We start from the raw sequence: 20,511 nt of genomic DNA, 5'->3' as shown, positions 1-20,511 counted from the left end.
GCTGACCACGGTATTTATTATGAGACTCTACTTGTGAGAACATACGGCTTAAAATAGAACTGGCATCTGGAAGAGGTCGGTGGATAGACAGAAGCGTCACGAGTTGTTTGTTTGGAAAGAAAATTGTAGGCTAATGTTATGTACATAATAGCCACCATATATGGTGATTGATTTCTGAGTCATGAAAACGTTGCTGTGATCATATTTGGAACTGCATATTCATTTATTTTTGTACTATGTTTTCTGAGGACGCATAGATAAAACATAAACCGTGTACTGTTTAGTTATGTTAACGTTGAGCTGGTGTGAATGATTGCAAATGTATTTCAACAACTATTATGATTTTTTTTTATTCTGTCTCCTTGTCCTACAGTTACAAATGGGAGGCTATAGACCAAGACAACAAAGTAAAATACACACTGAAGCTCTGTGACTCCTCACCTCACACTGGATGTGGGGCCGGCAGTGCTGTCTGTGCCAACAACCTCACCAGTCAAAATAACCAGTCAGTGGGTGAGTATATAATTAGGGACAAGTGTTTTCCCTGACAATGTGACCTGGTCAGTACCAGGTTGGCCCTTGTAACCTATTACAAGGCTCTGGAGTTTTTCCCGGTCTGGTAACTTATGCTCAGGGAAAACTATTGGCCCTAATTCCAGCACAGGGCCCTGCCGCTGTTAGGAGGATGTGCTAAGGGTTCATTAAGTGAGGTTGGCATCTGATGATCTGGCCTGCTGATTAGGCAGAATGTTTTGCTGCTGTAGAATAGATCACTGTAGTATATGCTGCTGCCAGGACACAGTGGGAGTCAGCAATAACACCACGAGCACCCCGAAGTAAGGATGGGCCTGAAAGGATTCCAGTCAGATGCCAGTCAAGTCAATGTCCATTGATTCAGTTGATTTGTTTCAGTGAGGTGTTGGTTTAATGCAGTTTTGTGAAGAGACACAATTTGTTATAAAATACAAAGTTTGCATTATGATTTGGTGAAAGGTCAATGATTAGGGTCTGTTCAATCCAAACAAAACTTAAAAGGTAGGCAAACTTTTGCTGGGAGTTTATCTTATCAAACTGTTCCTCAATGATGACACATTTTCCAGTACTATTTGCTAATGGATGTCATTAAAATCCCCCAACTGAAAAAACAGGAGTCTTATCCTCAGCTTTTGCTGTAAACAGAGGAAGCACTGATATCAAACTAATTTAATCACACTTAATACTTGGCTTTGCTTCACTTTAGTGCTGACGTAGCTAAGCATTTCAGAGAAGTGGTTTTCCTTGACAAGTATAGGCTAGCTGTTTTGGCTATACATGTTTTGTGGTTTACCTGGACTTACTCATCATTTTTTCAGCTCAAATTAATGTGTTCAAATGAATCTGCGTTGTAAGGAGGCCATGTCAGAGAACAGGGTTACTGGACTAGACTATTCCAAAACATGATCATCACAACAAGTCCCAGCCTGGGACACTTGACCACGACCTTCACTCATTGCCTAATCTGTGTTTGGTTGCGCTCAGGGTGAAACAAAGTCGGGTCGTGATTAAAGTCTACATGAGAGAAATGCCTGCAGCTAGTATTGCACCCTGGGCTCAACTCAACAAGCTCCGAGTGTCAGAGTAGGATAGGAAGGGGCTCTTGTGACGGACCTAATGCTGATAACGAGTGACTAACCTATGTCTTTTGTGTTGGAATAATCAAAGGAGGTTAAAGGTGAACCAGAGGAGCTGCCTGTTCACATGACTGTGCCTTTACGCTATGATAAGCATGGAACAGACAATTTGCAAGCATAGATTTTCTCACACAGCGTTCCTCTGAATTCAACCAGGCTGCTTGCATGCAGGCAATTGACCTTGCATGATATGCAATTGAAGCTTCCAGGTCACCTCTATTGTTTAGTAATTTATGTTACTGGGTCAGCTGAGTAGCAATATATCAGCTCCATGTTCTGCTGAATAGCTTTCATTTAGGCCATATATGTATATATATTATATGTACCATTTAGCAGACGCTTTTATCCAAAGCGACTTAGTCATGCATGCAAACTAAAGATATCTAATGATATAAGAGCGATTCAGCATGGTGCATGAAGGGAATTAAAATAGGACTTGTAAGTGTGACAGTGTTCACTAACACAGCAGTGGATTCAGTCTCTGTGGTCAAAATACAGTAAAATCAATGAAAGCTAATAGCAGTGTCTGTTTATACAGTGCTATCTGGACAAGCGATAGTAAAATAGAAATGCCCTACTTATCATTACATAAAGCTTTGCTGTTGGTGTTGCACCCTAAACCTTTTTACCTACATCGGAGAAGGTGTTTTGTGCTGTGTAAAGCAGTTAGTCCTTGCTGGATTCTGCTCCTTCAAAACACAATAACAGAAACCCCATCCAATGTGGTTAGATGGGAAAATACAGTGTCTTTGAGGTAATAACTGGTCAAAAAGTTTGTTCTCACTCTCTCTGGTTGGAGTTTAGCTGTAACTGTAAGTATGGACCCAGCCCAGGCGCCAGGCTGTTGGCAGAGCAGACAGAGACGGGCAGTGTTGTCCAGTAGGTCATGCTCCCATGCTGTTTATCTGTCTGGACTGTACAGGGCCAGACAGCTCAGCAGAAAAATGGCCTCAACTACGAACCCTTCCAGACCCTGTGGCGTAATGCTTTGACCCCACCGCTGTAGGGCCTGGGAGAATTGGTGGAGGCTTCAGATTCAGTTGAAACCTGTATTAATCATCCACAAGAAACCACTGGGAAAGTTTAAGGTTTTAATGAATTGTTGAGTTTGTTTTGCAGGGAGTACATGGTTCAGCATAGCGTACTGAAACAAATTCTTAAACAATTGTATTACTTGTCTCAGCATTTGCATGTTTAAGAGGCATGCTTCTCACTCATCCACTTCTATTTCCAGGTGATCTGTCCTTAAAGAAGGTGACTGGGAGCAGCGTGATAGATTTCAACAGCACTGAGAAGTGCCCAGGCAGTAGCGATACTAATGTCCAGAGCAGCATCAGTTTCCAGTGTGGAAAGACTATGGTTAGTCACCAGTAGCACCTGTCATTACAAATGAAGTGTAGTCACGGGGAAATGTATGTATAGGAAGCTGATTATGAATTTCCTGTCAAACCACACTTGTGGGTTGTAGTTAGAGAATAATTTCATCACTAAGCATTGTTCTTTGTCAGTCTGGTGGTGTAATGAAACTGCAACCACTCTGTGGTAGTTTCTTTATTTGAACATTTGAAGTTCTATTGAGAAACATATTAACTATCATACAATGCTCTCCTATCTTTTATTTAAAAAAAACAATACCAGGCCTGCTTGTTGATAAGTGTGACCATGTGATTGTTCAGCAGCAAAGCTCCTACAAACACAGTAATCATGCTGCCAGTCCAGTTCCTCAAGTAGTGACTTCCTTGTAGGATGCCACGTCTACTGTAGCAGTTCTAAGATTGAGTAAACGGTAAACCTGTATAGTATAGTACCTGTATAGTATGTCAACTTGTACAGTATGTCAACTTGAACTATATTTGTGCTCTTACCCCCAGGGAACACCAGAGTTTGTCACTGTGGCCCAGTGTGTTCATTATTTTGAATGGAGAACATATGCAGCCTGCAAAAAGGATAAATACAAGCCCAATAAAGAGGTATGTCTGAATTGTGGTCTGCAGCTGTCAGGGCAGGATGTGTGTATGTCACCCATTTGTGATGTGTGTGCAGACGCGTGTGACTCAGTGGCAGTGTGTAAGGCATCGGTGATCCCACTGTGTGTGGGGGAGGTGAGTATGTGATGAGCACATTCACACTGTGGAAAATCACGAGTTCTCAGCAAGTCCTTTGCTGTCTCTTGTTTAAAGAAAAAAAATGAATAGAATAAAGGAAATGTTTAATTTAAATGTAAAGTCATTCCAATATTACAATGAGTAAAGAAAACAACATGCTCTTTCCATGACAACCCTTATGTCAATTGTTAAATCCACTTCAAATCATTGTAGATGAAAGGGAGGACACAGGTAAAGAAGGATCTTTAAGACTTCAGACAATTGAGACATGGATTGTGTATGTGTGCCATTTGAGTGTGAATAGACAAAATGTTTAAGTGCCTTTGAACGGGGTATGGTTGTAGGTGCAAGGGGCACCGGTTTGTGTCAAGAACTGCAACACATCTGGATTTTTCACCCTCAACGGTTTCCTGTGTGTATCAAGAATGTTCCACCACCCAAAGGACATCCAATTTGACACAACAGTGGGAAGCATTTTAGTCAACATTAGCCAGCATCTCTAGGGCGGCAGAGAGCCTAGCATTGGACCAGTAACTTAATGATCGCTGGTTCGAATCCCCGAGCCAACTAGTTGAACAACTGGTCAATGTGCCCTTGAGCAAGGCACTTAACTTTAATTGGTCCTCTAAGTTGCTCTGGATAAGAGTCTGCTAAATAACTAAATGGAAAATGGAAATGAAGGCTTTCGACACCATGTAGAGTCCATGCTCTGATGAATTGAGGCTTTTCTGAGGACAAAAGGGGGGTGCAATTCAATATTAGGAAGGTGTTCCTAATGTTTGGTATACTCAGTGTATATTGGATTTCAGTTATAGTAGGTACCAGTCCAGAACAAACTGAAAATAGAAGACGATCAATCCTGGGATTTTGTAATTCTTTACTCTTTCACTCTGTCTAGGTCCCTTGCTATGTCTTTGACACGGATGGGAAAAAGCATGACCTGAACCCACTCATCAAACTCACAGATGGTTACCTGGTGGATGACTCGGATGATGAAGTTGACTTTTATATTAACATATGCAGAAGCCTAAGTGAGTTTCTTTACTGTGCTCAATTGTTTTATGAATAAGAAATTATACATATATATTATTATTATTAATATATATATATATATATATACTTAATTTCACATTCTTAAAATAAATAATGTGTGTGTATATATAGACAGACAGACAGACAGACACAGTTGAAGTCAGAAGTTTACATACACCTTAGCCAAATACATCTAAACTCAGTTTTTCCACAATTCCTGACATAGGTCCCTGTCTTAGGTCAGTTAGGATCACCATTTTATTTTAAGAATGTGAAATGTCAGAATAATAATAGAGATTTATTTCAGCTTTTATTTCTTTCATCACATTCCCAGTGGGTCAGAAGTTTACATACACTCAATTAGTATTTGCTAGCATTGCCTTTAAATTGTTTAACTTGGGTCAAACGTTTCGAGTAGCCTTCCACAAGCTTCCCACAATAAGTTGGGTGAATTTGGCCCATTCCTCCTGACAGAGCTGGTGTAACTGAGTCAGGTTTGGAGGCCTCCTTGCTCGTACACGCTTTTTCAGTTCTGCCCACACATTTTCTATAGGATTGAGGTCAGGGCTTTGTGATGGACACTCCAATACCTTGACTTTGTTGTCCTTAAGCCATTTTGCCACAATTTTGAAAGTATGCTTGGGGTCATTGTCCATTTGGAAGACCCATTTGCGACCAAGCTTTAACTGATGTCTGGAGATGTTGCTTCAATATATCCACCTAATTTTCTTACCTCATGATGCCATCTATTTTGTGAAGTTCACCAGTCCCTCTTGCAGCAAAGCATCCCCACAACATGATGCTGCCACCCCTGTGCTTCACGGTTGGTATGGTGTTCTTCGGCTTGCAAACCTCCCCCTTTTTCCTCCAAACATAACGATGGTCATTATGGCCAAATAGTTCTATTTTTGTTACATCAGACCAGAGGACAATGTTTGTCCAAAAAGTACAATGTTTGTCCCCATGTGCAGTTGCAAACCGTAGTCTGGCTTTTTTATGGCGGTTTTGGAGCAGTGGCTCGATTATAGGACTCGTTTTACTGTGGATATAGATACTTTTGTACCTGTTTCCTCCAGCATCTTCACAAGGTCCTTTCCTGCTGTCCTGGGATTGACTTACACTTTTCGCACCAAAGTACGTTAATCTCTAGGAGACAGAACGCGTCTCCTTCCTGAGCGGTATGACGGCTGCATGGTCCCATGGTGTTTATACTTGCGCACTATTGTTTGTACAGATGAACGTGGTACCTTCAGGCGTTTGGAAATTGCTGCTAAGGATGAACCAGACTTGTGGAGGTCTACAATTGTTTTTCTGAGGTCTTGGCTGATTTTCTTTTGATTTCCCATGATGTCAAACAAAGAGACACTGCGTTTGAAGGTAGGCCTTGAAATACATCCACAGGTACACCTCCAATAGGCTAATTTACATACTTTTTGTCAATCAGAAGCTTCTAAAGCCATGACATCATTTTCTGTAATTTTCCAAGCTGTTTAAAGGCACAGTCAACTTAGTGTATGTAAACTTCTGACCCACTGAAATTGTGAATTTGAAGTGAAGTAATCTGTCTGTAAACAATTGTTGGAAAAATCACTTGCGTCATGCACAAAGTAGTTGTCCTAACCGACTTGCCAAAACTATAGTTTGTTAACAAGAAATTTGTGGAGTGGTTGAAAAACGAGTTTTAATGACTCCAACCTAAGTGTTCATAATTGCTCAAGGGCACATCGACAAATGTTTCACCTTGTTAACTCAGGGAATCGAACCAGAAACCTTTTCGGTTACTGGCACAACACTCTTAATCCCTAGGCTAATTCATCTCACCTCTGCGCCCTCTACAGACCGACCAGAGAGCCCCTGCCCCGCAGGCTCTGCTGCCTGCTTGACCACCAGCAATGGCTCCTTCAGCATGGGCCTACCAACTACCCAGCTAGAGCTGATCTTCAAGGACCGGTACAGCCACGCTAAAGCCATACATAAACACAGGCAATGCTAATTGCTAGCTAGCAGCCTCTGTCTCTAGTCTTAGTATTTGCTTAATTTTGACCTCTTGGCTATCGACCAGCTCCAGAGCTGCGTTGCCTTGCTGAGCTGCTGACTTCTCTCTTTCTTACGGTGTCAGATTGAGGCTGCGATATGAGGGAGCCTCAGTCAGCCCGCCGGACTTCTGCAGTGGCCATAACCCTGCTGTCACCATCACTTTTATCTGCCCCTCACGCAGGCAGGAGGTAAGACGGAAGCCTGGGTGTCTGTCCCGTGGATCCCCTATTGATCACACTATTCATCATGCTACAGAAAGTATTAATACATAGAATAGTGTATTTCATAAAATAGAAGTATGCTTCACATGTCAACCTAAATTGAAACACTTTGGGTTAAACAACACGATCTCCCTTAGGCAGTTAGATGTCATTTTAGTCATGTGTGACCTTGCCATTACAGGGTAGTGACCCCAAGATGACAGCCAAGTCCAACTGCAGGTATGAGGTAGAGTGGGTGACGGAGTATGCCTGCCACAGAGACTACCTGGAGAGTCACAACTGCACCCTGTCCAGCAAGCAGCACGACATCAACATAGACCTCACCCACCTCACCCTCGGCCGTGAGTCTGCCATTCCCAGAGCATGTCAGGCTTTGAGAAACATTGGGCAATGCATATTTTTTTTTGCGTAATAAAAGGAAGTAATGCTATGAATACTCATATGACTGTCCAAATTCCCCACTGACTGGCTAATTTTATTCACAGTTTATGATAGTTCCTCTAACAGTGAATGACGTGTTGAAATATATCACCAATATCACTGTGTCACGTTCTGTGTGTGTAGCTACAGACGACCCCTATATGGCTGAGGACAAGAGCAGCGATGGGAAGGACAACTATTTCTACTACCTGAATGTGTGTGGGGAGACCAAGGCAGGAGAGTGTGGTGACGACCAGCACTATGTGTCCACCTGCCAAGTCAAAGCAACGGGAGATGTCAAAAAGATTGCCGGGAGATACATGAATCAAACACTAAGGTTTTTAAAATATTAATAAACATCTTTTCTTGACAAATATCTTGTCTTCATATTTCTCCATCTCAGCTTCTCTCTCCTTCTTTTCCCCTTATTTGTAACAATTGTCCCTTTTTATTGTTCTCTATTCCAGGTACTCTGATGGAGATCTGACTCTGATCTATCCAGATGGGAGCAGGTGTAGCTCAGGCTTTCAACGCATGACCATCATCAACTTTGAGTGCAACAAAACAGCAGGTGAGCATAACCCATAGCATGTCCAAGGAGAAAGCAAGGACCTTTTTAAATGAACAATGTTTTCTGCTGTAGAGGACTCTCCCCAATGACAGGTTAAAGTCTTTTCCATTACATTCCAGCTTATTCCTTATTTGTGTGTTTCTCAGGAAACGGTGGCCGTGGCTCGCCTGTGTTTGCTGGTGAGACAGACTGCACCTACTACTTTGACTGGCAGACGGCTTACGCCTGTGTCAAGGAGACGGAGGATCTACTCTGCATGGTCACAGACAACAAGACTGTACACTATAAGCATTATGATCTGTCCACCTTAACACGTTACCCTGGTAAGATGGAGTCCTGGATCATCTCCATTTGCAGAGAGCTTGAGTACTGCTTTCAGCTTCCATCCCAGTTGACGATCAGCATGTATCAATGTAAATGACCAGCCCCTTGACTTCCAGCTTTATACTTTAAGTAAAAGGGATCAGAAAGATGAGTATGAGCCCTAATACCTTTTAAATGTACATTTAAGGTTTGTTTCGGAGGACGCATAACTTGACCTTCGTCTTTCCCAAACCTGTTGGGGAGTTGCTGCAATGAGACAAGTTTGTAATTAGATCACAATTGGATATCACAAAATTGGGGCGAAAAAGGTATATACTGTACACTGAGTATACCAAACTTTAGGAACACCTTCCTAATATTGAGTTGCACCCCACTCTTTTGCCCTCAGAACAGCCTCAATTCATCGGGGCATGGACTCTACGAAGTGTCGAAAGCATTCCACAGGGTTGCTGGCCCATGTTGACTCCAATGCTTCCCACAGTCGTGTCAAGTTGGCTGGATGTCCTTTTGGTGGTGGACCATTCTTGAGACATGGGAAACTGTTGAGCGTGAAAAACCCAGCAGCATTGCAGTTCTTGACACAAACCGCTGTACCTGGCACCGACCTTACCCTGTTCAAAGGATCTTAAATCTTTTGTCTTGTCCATTCACCCTCTGAATGGCACACATACATAATCCACGTCTCAAGGGTTCAATATCCTTCTTTAACCTGTTTCCTCCTCTTCATCTACACTGATTTGAAGTGGATTTAACAAGTGACATCGATAAGGGATCATAGTTTTCATCTTGATTCACCTGGTCAGTCCCATGGAAAGAGCATGTTTTGTATAGTCAGTGTATATGCTAAACCACATAACTTGTCTTGTGCCTTTCAGAGTCTGAGTCGGCCCAGAACTGGGAGGCTGTGGATGCCAATGCCCCCAAGTCAGACAGGATGCGCTACTACGTCAATGTGTGTCACAAAGTCCTCCAGCAGGGGGCCACCAGCACCTGCCCCGAGGACGCTGCCATCTGTGCAGTGGGTACGTCTGGAGAAGATCTGGGCCTGTTTTCATAAAGTGTCTGAGTAGGAGTGCTGTTCTAGGATCAGGTCCCCCATGTTCATTATGATCTAAAATGCACAACTGAGTCTAGACCTACTCTGAGACGCTTTCTGAATACAGGCCCTGACTCTTATCTGTACACGGACAACTTGCTGTCAAATCTGAGAGACCAAGATGGCTTATAGGTTGTAGCTTGTTTGTTGCCTTTCAAAAATGTATTCCATCCTCTCCTTTAGGAAAGGAAAAAGTCATCAGCTTGGGCAAATTTCTCACCTCCCCTACCAAGACTGACAGCAACGACATACAGCTGGTATACACTGAGGGAGGAGAATGCAGGAAGCACACAAAAATCAAGACCATCATGATTCTGAAGTGCAAGCCAGGTGAGTGTTAGAAATAGTTAGTTGCAGAGTCCAAGGTGAACAACTGTTCGCCTGAAAGTAGTGTTGCATTTTATACCGAAACGTTGTTCCTTTTTTATAATTGAACATGAAAAACGGTTCGATACTAGGATTTTTGTTACTTTCGGTACTTCTGTCAAATGTCTCACGTCGTCTACTGATTTGATAGAGGATCAAGTCTGTATCAGTGCTGCCAATGTCCCCTTTTAGCATGAGAGCACCGTGCCTGCTCCATGCCTGCTCCACTTCCTCATTGCTAGCTCTAGCCTGTCCTGAGAAACCACTGCACTCACTAGGAGCCTGGGCTGCATCACCACTTATGCTGTACAGAAGTTAAAACACTTGAATGATCCAACACGGCACATAAAATGTTGAAAATGTTAATTACTGTTTGCAAAACAATGTCCATTACAGGCTAAAATACTTTCCATTGTAGCCTAGGAAGCCGATAGTGGGTGTTAGATATGCGATATCATCTAAGCTTGATGTGCCCAGCCGGTAATACACTTGACTTTTTTTTAGTCCTACCTTGATGTTGTCTTTAAAGTCTAGCCGTTCAACTCCTCCTGACTTTCTGTGTGTCCCCCGTCTCCCCCCCTGTCCTACCCAGGTGACCTAGAGAGTGCCCCCATCATGCGGAGTGTGTCCAGTGACGGCTGTGTGTATGAGTTTGAGTGGTACACGGCTGCAGCCTGCGTCATGTCCAGGACAGAGGGGGACAACTGCAAGGTGGAAGACCCTAAAGCTGGTAGGTCACATGGAACCAGATGCCTACCAGAAATTTGTGTCCATGTGTCCAGAACTTTAATATTGTTTCATATGGAAGCAGGGAGACAAGGACAGGAGGTTTAGATTATGGAGATGTAATGTAGCTGTTTGATGCGTTACTATAATTTTCTCTTGTCTTCTCTCTCCAGGGTTCTCATTTGATCTGTCCCCCCTGTCTAAACCTGGAGGAGGCTTCTACAACATGTCCAATGGAGATTATGACTACTTAATTAACGTCTGTGGCTCTGTCACTGCAGCCAAATGCCCTCTGAAGGCTGGGGCCTGCCAAGTGGACCAAAGGCATGTATTAACCATTTAAATCAACCCTTCTTGTCATACTAAATCCCTGTGGATGTATAATAGGTGGAAGTGCCCTATTACAGTGGTAGGAAAATAGGATCAAGCCTATACCTGGGGTCCGTACATGTGCTTCAGAGTTCAGAGGTTAGAGGAGGACTGAATGGACTGACTGTTTAGTCTGAAGTAATGGATGGATATACTGTAGCTTCTGTTCTTATGTTTGGTGTGTCTGTCTGCTACAGTGGCTCTAATTCATGGAGCCTGGGGGAGTTTAACTCTCAGCTGTCCTACTATGACGGGATGATCAAGCTGTCCTACAATAACGGCTCTCAGTACAACAACATGCAGCACACCCTTCGCTCCACTATGATCTCCTTCCTCTGTGACCGAGAGGCCGGCGCTGGAAAGCCAGAGTTTCAGGTACTGACTGGGTCCTAGAGGCAGAAGTAACGCATACCTATTTAGGCGAGGTGCTGGCTAGCGGAGTGGAACAGTTAAAAAATAAAGGAGAGCCGCACACTCTAGGAGTTCAGATGCAAAAATATTTATGTCCAATGTTTCGACAGACAAGCTGTCTTGATCAGGGCATATGTCCTGCTGACAGATCTCATCCAATCTCTAATATGTAGTTCCTCATATCTTTCACAAATGCACTGTTCCACCTGTAGTATTTATACCATGAACGTACCATTATTCATAACCATGTTGATCCTCACAGGTAGAAGACAAGTACACCTATAACTTCAGGTGGTATACGTCCTATGCCTGTCCAGAGAGGCCACAGGAGTGTGTGGTAACAGACCCCAACAGTCTGGACCAGTACGACCTCTCCAGGTGAGAATTCCCTGCACAAGGTTATGTTATGACTAGGGCTAGGAGTTTTCCCAGGCCACAAAGCTTCCTTTGTCCTGGTCAGGTCATGGGGTCAAGAAAAATGATTTGTCCTAGTTATGTCCAATGAAGGCAGACAAGAAACAATATTTGAAGAATAATGTGTGTAACCCTCCGCTCTCTGTCTTCTCTCTCAGTCTTTCACTGTCTAGTGGAGGGAGGAACTGGCAGGCCATGGACCTGTCTGACCCTAACAACCTGAGGAAGTACTACATCAATGTGTGTCGTCCTCTGAATGCCGTGCAGGGCTGTGACCGCCAGGCCTCCGTCTGCCAGATGAAATACGAGCCTCAGCAGGTTAGTGTAAAAGCTCCAGGATGACCTACAGGAGGAGGTTTACACACTATGATGTGTGTTAAACACTGTTTGGGTCATGGAACTTACACTTTAGTTTCCTTCTATCACCAGAGTACAGTATTTATCCAATGGCATTGTCTGGAAAACAGCGCATTAAACAGCATTAAAAAGTTGAGACTTTTCTACAAATTATATATATCTTTTTTTTGTTATTGATATCAATTGAAGGTAAGACTGTTAGTATCCCTCTTCTGGTCCTGGTAGCCATCCCTGTGGGTCTGTCTTAGTACTGAACTGTAGCCCGATGTGATTCTGGTCTTTCTCTGTGTGTTGTCTTCAGGGCATTCTGTCTGAAACAGTGTCTGTCAGTAACATGGGCCTGGCTAAGAGAGGTCCAGTGATCGAGGAGAAGGACCGTCTGCTGCTGGAGTACACGGGCGGCTCCAAGTGCATCTCAGATGGACTGAAACTCACCTACACTACACGTATCCACCTGGTCTGCTCCAGAGGGTCTGTGGTAAGTGAAATGGCATATTTATAGAGCACTGTGTCAAAAAAATCTATATCATAACCTCTGTCTAGGATTTTAAGAGTGAGATGGGCCTGTATTTATCTGTATCCACAGTCATCCGGCCCTCGTTTCCTTAGTTATGGAAACTGCACTGCCAACTTCATGTGGGAGACCGGGGCAGCTTGTGCCATCAGTACTGCTGATGACAAGAACAAGGTGAGTTTTTTTCAACTTGAAGCGAATGTTTATCTCTAAAGTCTTTAGATCTTCTGTTATAGATTTGGTGAGGTGTCGTCAATGATTTTAAATGTTTCTTTGTTATATTCTATGGCAGACCTGCTCTGTGAGGGATCCCAACACCGGCTTTGAGTTCAATCTGCATCCTCTGTCCTCCAAGACTGGCTACAAGGCTGAGGGGAATGGGAAAACGTTTGTGGTAAGTCCCTTTCAAAATGATTCGATATGTATCTAGATGCATGGGCTCAGATACGATACAGGAACGATATGTTTTAGTTTGAAACTTTTCAGTTTGATTAGAAGTACATATCAATGAGATACGATTTGATGCATTTGTTATATAAACGCATTCATTTTCCATTCTAAATTCGGTCTCTGTGCTGACCTCTCTCTCTGTGTGTGGTTGTGATGAAACTGAGCTCCTACCAACCCGAAATCACCATCGCCAACGGAATAATTTGTCATTTTTGCAGATTAAAAAGGTTTGCGCTAGTAATGTATCAATATGTATCTTTACAAATTAGCTATGGCATGGCCAATGAATATATAGCACAACTTTGGGTTTCACCCCCGTTTCGAAATCAGATGGCAGACCGTTTGGAAGTTTTCTTTTCCCCGCATGGACCACGCAGTGTGTATAGAAACAGTGATGTCCTCGTTATGAAATGATCAACTTTACCCTGTATGTCTAAAATTGATCATGTACAGTACCAGTCAAAAGGTTGGACACGCCTACTAATTCCAGGGTTTTTCTTAATTTTTACTATTTTCTACGTTGTTGAGTAATAGTGAAGACATAAACTATGAAATAATACATATGGAATCATGTAGTAACCACCTTTTTTTTTTAACAAATCAAAATATATTTGAGATTTGAGATTCTTCAAAGTTGCCACCCTTTGCCTTGATGACAGCTTTGCACACTCTTGGCATTCTCTCAACCAGCTTCATGAGGTAGTCACCTGAAATGCATTTCAACTAACAGGTGTCCCTTGTTAATTTGTGGAATTTCTTTCCTTCTTAATGTGTTTGAGCAAATCAGTTGTGTTGTGACAAGCTAGGGTTGGTATACAGAAGATAGCTCTATTTGGTAAAAGACCAAGTCCATATTATGACAAGAACAACTCAAATAAGCAAAGAGAAATGACAAAGGACAAGAAGGTCAGTCAATGCGGAACATTTCAATACGTTTTTAAAGTTTCTTCAAGTGCAGCTGCAAAAACCATCAAGCTCTATGATGAAACTGGCTCTCGTGAGGACCGCCACAGGAATGGAAGACAGAGTTACCTCTGCTGCAGAGGGTAAGTTCATTATAGTTACCAGCCTCAGAAATTGCAGACCAAATAAATGCCTCACAGAGTTCAAGTAGCACACATCTCAACATCAACTATTCAGAGGAGTGTGTGAATCAGGCCTTCATGGTTGAATTGCTGCAAAGAAACCACTACTTAAGAACACCAATAAGAAGAAGAGACTTGCTTGAGCCAAGAAACACAAGCTGTCTTTTGGTCTGATGAGTCCAAATGTTTGATTTTTGTTTCCGAACGCCGTCTCTTTGTGAGGCGCAGAGTAGGTGAATGGATGATCTCCACGTGTGGTCCCCACTGTGAAGCACGGAGGAGGTGGTGTAATGGTGTTGGGGTGCTTAGCTGGTGACACTCTCAGTGATTTATTTAGAATTCAAAGCACACTTAACCAGTATGGCTACCACAGCATTCTGCAGCGATACTCCATCCCATCTGGTTTGCTCTTAGTGGGACTATAATTCGTTTTTCAACAGGACAATGACCCAACATACTTCCAGTCTGTGTAAGGGCTATTTGACCAAGAAAGAGAGTGATGGAGTGCTGCATCAGATGACCTGGCCTCCACAATCACCCAACCTCAACCCAATTGAGGTGGTTTTGGATGAGTTGGACCACAGAGTGAAGGAAAAGCAGCCACCAAGTGCTCAGCATATGTGGGAACTCCTTCAAGACGGTTGAAAAAGCATTCCAGGTGAAGCTGGTTGAGAGAATGCCAAGTGTGCAAAGTGGTCATCAAGGCAAAGGGTGGCGACTTTGAAGAATCTCAAATATAAAATATATATTGATTTTTATTTTATTTTTAATTTAAAGGTGGTTACTACATGATTCCCTGATATTATATAGTTTTGATGTCTTCATTATTATTCTGCGATGTAGAAAATAATAAAAATAAAGAAAAACACTTATAAACTTTTGACTGGAATTGTACACATATTGTGGATCGGACCCATTTGTTTTGTTTTTTTTGTCTAAAATAACATACCCAAATCTAACTGCCTGTAGTTCAAGACCTGAAGCAAGGATATGCATATTATTGATACAATTTGAAAGGAAACACTTTGAAGTTTGTGGAAATGTTAAATTACCATAGGAGAATATAACACAATAGATCTGGTAAAAGATTATATAGTTTTATTTATTTTTGTTCCATCTTTGAAATGCAAGATAAAGGCCACAATGTATTATTCCAGTTTAGGCGCCATTTCGATTTTGGCCACTAGATGACAGCAGTGCATGTGCAACTTTTTAGATTGATCCAGTGAAACATTGCATTTCTGTTGAAAATGTTGTATCAAGTCTGCCCAAATGTGCCTAATTGGTTTATTAATACATTTTCATGTTAAAAACTGTGCACTCTCTTCAAACAATACCATGGTATTCTTTCACTGTAATAGCTACTGTAAATTGGACAGTGCAGTTAGATTAATACGAATTTAAGCTTTCTTCCCATATCAGATATGTCTATGTCCTGGGAAGTGTTCTTTTTACTTACAACCTTATGCTTATCACATTAGCTCAACCGTCCTGCAGGGGGACACCGATCCTTTAGAGGTTATTAAAGCAAAAATGATTGCTGATGGTGAACCCGAACAATCAAACTATAATCTAATTTAGCCTAAGCCCCGATCAGCAGGTAGCCTACAATATATAGCCAGATGAGTCGATCAGCAGGTATGCCATATGTCAAACTCATTCCACGGAGGGTCGAGTGTCTGCGGGTTTTCGCTCCTCCCTTGTATTTGATTGATTAAAGGTCACTAATTATACACCACACCAGGTTGTCTATGGCTTAATTGAAAGAAAAAAGAAAGAAAAAACCTGCAGACTCTAGGCCCTCCATGGAATAAGTTTGACACCCCTGAGGTAGTCGAAATAGCCAGATGAGTCGTGTCTCCGGCACTTGCTTAGGCTACTTTAGTCTGGTAAAAACAGTTTTCAACAAGGTATTTGATAACAATAACTTAGCAAATAACAGTGGTTGTCACTCAACGAATAAAACCTAAAATTGCGCCATTTTACAAACATTTGAATGCTGAAGTTGACTTGCGGCCTACCTCTCGTTGGTGAGTGCGTGAAACAGTGCGCAGTTTGACGAGGCTACTGATATTGCCTGTGTTGTTTGGCATGCAAATTGACTTGTAGATCAATGACTGTCAACATAGTTACATGATTAGTTCAACACTGAAGGAGAGGACATATCATTTGTCACAAAAACAATTGTGTATTTTCGGGATGTAGAAAGAAAGTAATTTTATGACAGATTTGGATCGGTTTGTGGTCCGCGTCAAATTGCCCAAGGGATCGATGTATACCCAAGCAGTTTTAGTCCTGTTTCCTTTTTTTTTAACTTCTCCACGCAGTGGCAGATTGTAGCCTCTGGCTATAGCAGAAATGGCACATTCCCAGAAATGTTGACTACTGTCCATCGTCCCTGTCAAATAAATGTCATAAAATCAACAAAAGTGAATCCATTTCCCAGACTAGCTCTGGTTTCCTGTTCCTGACTTGACTTCTGTTGCAATGAAATGTACACATACACATTGTTTGTGTAGCAGTGTTTTGGGGCACTGTGCCTGACTATATGACCCCCCCCCCCCCCCCCCCCCCCCAGGTGAATATCTGTGACGAGGTGGCGGAGTGTAGTAAGGACCAGGGGATGCCTGTAGCTGGCTGTGAGCTGGACCATGGCCTGGTTGTTGGTCCTGTGGGAGTGGAGAGATCTCTACAGTACTCTACTGACGGCCTGCTCACACTCACATACAAAGGAGACCTGGACAGGCCTACAGGTACAGTCAATGGACCCAGCTATCTTCAATCATCACAGCTGCTCCCTTTGACATAAATGCATCATTTGCAAAAAAAAATCGTTGTACACACAGTCTTATGTAATAGAGTTGCACATTACAGATCTCAAGTTAGGATCCATCCTATGGCAATATTAGCATGGCTGCTATATCCTGCGTTTCTCAAACATTTTTGACTTAGATTTGCCAGAAGTTTTGTGTAATTTCCCCCAGTAGTTTTGAAAGTAGCGCTCATGAGCCAAAACAGGCCAAAATGGTGTACAATTGTGTAGAAGGTCATTGTTCTCGAGCCTCTGTAACGTGTACCCAAAGAGAGTAAAAAAACAAACAATGTGGTGTTGAGCTCACCCTGCAACCTCAATGGACAATACTGGGCCGACCTGAACCCTCCTTTATATATGGAGTGTGCGACTTATTAGTTTACAATGCCATCTTTAACACAACATTTTCTTGTTTGCAGAGAAAATGTATTGGGAGAGAGAAATTAAACTACTACCAGGGTCTAATAAATTTTTATTTTTGCTCTTATCAAAATAACAAATTGTAAGCGCATGTAACCACTCATCCCACTTGCTTCAGAGCGCATGTTTATTACATGACAGGAACGAGCACGTAGATCTCATGCACTAAATGAGGTCAGAATGTAAGAACTCTGTGCCTTTTTCTGCTGGGAGAGGACTGTATATCGCTTATTATGCTTGTATGAGCTACACATTGACGTGTTGAGTCCAAAACAAGAGGTTTAAATAATAATAATAATTTTAAAAAAACTTAGTTTTCAATCCTCTGGAAAATCCCTTTTTAATGAGTCAGTTCATAAACATTTGGTCTGATAACTGTCCTGATTCCTCCCTTCTCCCCCAGGCACCAGGGACACCTTCACCATTAGTTTTGTGTGTGACCAGGACGCCCACCCTGGCACTCTGAAACTGGTCCGGGAAGAGCTCAGCTCGTCTACACACGTCACCCATGATGTCCTCTTTGAGTTCTCCACAGCCCTGGCATGCATCCCTGCCCCTGTGGACTGTCAAATCACTGGTAGGAACAACACTGTCAATGTCTTCAAAACAGTGTGGATGTCTTCAGTACGTCTCTAACGAGGCATATATCACTTCATCCACCTTACCCATTTCTATGACCAGAGTTTGTTATTTTCATTAATTGAAAGATGTTGTTTGTCCTTCCATTTTAGATTCCCATGGTAACGAGTATGACCTGAGTCACCTGAGCAGGGACAGTGAAGACAGTCCCTGGGTGGCCATCGACACGGCTGAACAGGCTAAGAAACGCAGCTTCTTCATCAACGTGTGTAAACCTCTGCCTCCGGTCCAGGGCTGCCCGGGTGAGTCACACGCCATGAGCCTATGTTGATATGCCAGCCAATGAGGAGGTACCTCTGTGCTGTACCATCAGTTTAGCATTACTCTTTTTATTTTATTTAAAAATATATATAATACATTTTCTCCCCAATTTCGTGGTATTCAATTGTTAGTAATTACTATCTTGTCTCATCGCTACAACTCCTGTATGGGCTCGGGAGAGACGAGGGTTGAAAGCCATGCGTCCTCCGAAACACAACCCAACCAAGTCCCACTGCTTCTTAACTCAGCGTGTATCCAACCCGGAAGCCAGCCGCACCAATGTGTCGGAGGAAACACCCTGGCTACCTTGATTAGCACGCACTGCGCCCGGCCCGCCACAGGAGTCGCTGGTGCGCGATGAGACAAGGATATCCCTACTGGCCAAACCCTCCCTAACCCGGAAGACGCTAGGCCAATTGTGCGTCACCCCACGGACCTCCCGATCGCAGCTGCGACAGAGCCTGGGCGATGCAGTGCCCTAGACCACTGCGCCACCCGAGAGGCCCTCAGTTTAGCATTACTCTTGACAATTTTTAGCTTTGTGTTTTAACTACTGTACATGCATCTGTGTGCATCTGCAGCGGGCCTCTTGGGTGCATGTGCCACCATGGAGGGTAAAGGTGTGAACCTGGGCTACGTCCAGTCCAGCCCCCAGGTGGCCTCTGACGGCTCCATCAGCATCGTCTACCTCAACGGGGACCGCTGTGACACAGACCACTACTCCACACGTATCATCTTCCAGTGTGACGACAACCCTGTGAGTAAAATACACGCATCTTGTTCTCTATGGGAATGCTCTTCTATGTTATGGCCATATAGTTGGTGTACATATCAATGGCAGGAATCTGTGAAATTGTACTTATACGGTATTAGGATCAGTAACATCAATATTTTCCCTCCTAATACCTATATTTTTCTTGGTTGGTTCCTTTACTAATAGGGTTCTCCTGTATTTGACCGCCAAGACGGCTGTGAATATGTGTTCATCTGGAGAACCTCCGAGGCGTGCCCTCTCACCAGCGCTCAGGGTAGGCTTGAAAGAGGAGGCTGCCATGTTTAATATTGTGGCTCTGACTAAGACTGTTACTTCTCTCCACTAGTGTCATCATGCTGAAGTTAACTCTCCTCTCCCTGACTCCTGCAGGTGAAAACTGTAAAGTCAAGGACCCCAGAAGTGGCTACATGTTTGACATGAGTTCCCTGTCAGGGAAGGACTACATGGTGAAGAGTGGCCAGTACCAGTACCACTTCTCTGTCTGTGGGGGGCTTCAGCGAGGGATCTGCACACACAAAGACACAGGCAGTGACCAGGTGTCAGTCTGTCAGGTGGAAGGCAGCACCCACAGAATTGCCGGTATGCAAACCTGTATAAAATATTTGGTCTTTAAGAAAGCTTTGATTTTGGTTGGTTAGTAACTGATCAAAAACCTCAGGCATGTTGCTTTTGTTTTATAATGTATTAGGCATTGCCTCACAGACTCTGAGCTATGTTGGAGAACAGCTGGTACTCAACTACACTGGTGGGGAGACCTGCCATAGGATCTATCAGAGATCCACAGCGATCTACTTCTCCTGTCATCCTAAAATGAACCCTGTGAGTCTGAGCGAAGCGAAAGCGTGAACCTCTAATGCAACTTCTCTGCTTGTCCCAATGTGTGCTTGGATGTGGTAGTTACTGGGGTTGTTTTGTGTTGTTTCTGCCTATAGGGGGTGCCAGAATTTATCAAGGAGACTGCAGAGTGTACCTACCTCTTTACCTGGCGAACAGCTCTCGCCTGTATCCCTGTGAAAACTACCAGCTGCTCATACCAGTACGCATAGTCATGTTTTATTATATTCTGTGAGCCCTCTTCCAACCACAACCTTCTCTTTCTCCCAGACAATGACTGGTTTCCCCTTTGTCTCCTATCTTTCTGACTACTTTTTATTCTTCCTCTCACAGAGATTCTAATGGAAACTCGTACGACCTCTCCTCTCTGGCCCTGAACTCCAGAAACTGGGTGGTGGAGCCCAGCACTGGGAAGCAGGAGCGCTACTACATCAACGTCTGCAAGTCTCTGGTGCAACAGGGGGGTCAGTGCCTATCCTCAACACCAGCATCCGTTATATGAAGGACACTGGTGGCGCCTATATCCTTATTTATTTCCCCATTTGTGTGAACAAATATCAACATTTTCATAAAGTCTTCATTCACAGTTTGAATGTGGTGCA

At 43.1% G+C, this 20,511-nt stretch overlaps 1 protein-coding gene across 2 annotated transcripts in view; it reads left to right on the top strand.

Annotated features, from left to right (window-relative positions):
• The window catches only part of LOC110529599 (cation-independent mannose-6-phosphate receptor), a 33,997-nt gene that overhangs the window by 660 nt on the left and 12,826 nt on the right, over nucleotides 1–20,511 (top strand). The window contains exons 2-30 of one of the 2 annotated variants that reach the window (XM_021611952.3): nucleotides 374–513; nucleotides 2,905–3,029; nucleotides 3,542–3,640; nucleotides 4,674–4,806; nucleotides 6,646–6,757; nucleotides 6,927–7,032; nucleotides 7,247–7,406; nucleotides 7,630–7,822; nucleotides 7,953–8,056; nucleotides 8,203–8,379; nucleotides 9,256–9,402; nucleotides 9,660–9,806; nucleotides 10,435–10,572; nucleotides 10,742–10,892; nucleotides 11,135–11,312; nucleotides 11,611–11,726; nucleotides 11,921–12,080; nucleotides 12,421–12,597; nucleotides 12,706–12,807; nucleotides 12,926–13,027; nucleotides 16,747–16,921; nucleotides 17,804–17,977; nucleotides 18,132–18,281; nucleotides 18,882–19,057; nucleotides 19,241–19,328; nucleotides 19,445–19,654; nucleotides 19,764–19,894; nucleotides 20,008–20,111; nucleotides 20,243–20,373. In XM_021611952.3, coding sequence (XP_021467627.3) covers nucleotides 374–513; nucleotides 2,905–3,029; nucleotides 3,542–3,640; nucleotides 4,674–4,806; nucleotides 6,646–6,757; nucleotides 6,927–7,032; nucleotides 7,247–7,406; nucleotides 7,630–7,822; nucleotides 7,953–8,056; nucleotides 8,203–8,379; nucleotides 9,256–9,402; nucleotides 9,660–9,806; nucleotides 10,435–10,572; nucleotides 10,742–10,892; nucleotides 11,135–11,312; nucleotides 11,611–11,726; nucleotides 11,921–12,080; nucleotides 12,421–12,597; nucleotides 12,706–12,807; nucleotides 12,926–13,027; nucleotides 16,747–16,921; nucleotides 17,804–17,977; nucleotides 18,132–18,281; nucleotides 18,882–19,057; nucleotides 19,241–19,328; nucleotides 19,445–19,654; nucleotides 19,764–19,894; nucleotides 20,008–20,111; nucleotides 20,243–20,373 — 4,106 coding nt within the window. Of the gene's footprint in view, nucleotides 1–373; nucleotides 514–2,904; nucleotides 3,030–3,541; nucleotides 3,641–4,673; nucleotides 4,807–5,933; nucleotides 6,185–6,645; nucleotides 6,758–6,926; nucleotides 7,033–7,246; nucleotides 7,407–7,629; nucleotides 7,823–7,952; nucleotides 8,057–8,202; nucleotides 8,380–9,255; nucleotides 9,403–9,659; nucleotides 9,807–10,434; nucleotides 10,573–10,741; nucleotides 10,893–11,134; nucleotides 11,313–11,610; nucleotides 11,727–11,920; nucleotides 12,081–12,420; nucleotides 12,598–12,705; nucleotides 12,808–12,925; nucleotides 13,028–16,746; nucleotides 16,922–17,803; nucleotides 17,978–18,131; nucleotides 18,282–18,881; nucleotides 19,058–19,240; nucleotides 19,329–19,444; nucleotides 19,655–19,763; nucleotides 19,895–20,007; nucleotides 20,112–20,242; nucleotides 20,374–20,511 lie in introns of those variants that run through there. The other variant, XM_090242935.1, reaches the window with a different exon arrangement.

The sequence above is a fragment of the Oncorhynchus mykiss genome, chromosome 8 (genome assembly GCF_057628025.1).
Source record: "Oncorhynchus mykiss isolate SJ-2025 chromosome 8, ASM5762802v1, whole genome shotgun sequence".
NCBI lineage: Eukaryota > Metazoa > Chordata > Actinopteri > Salmoniformes > Salmonidae > Oncorhynchus > Oncorhynchus mykiss.
This window is presented reverse-complemented; position numbering and strand designations above follow the sequence as displayed.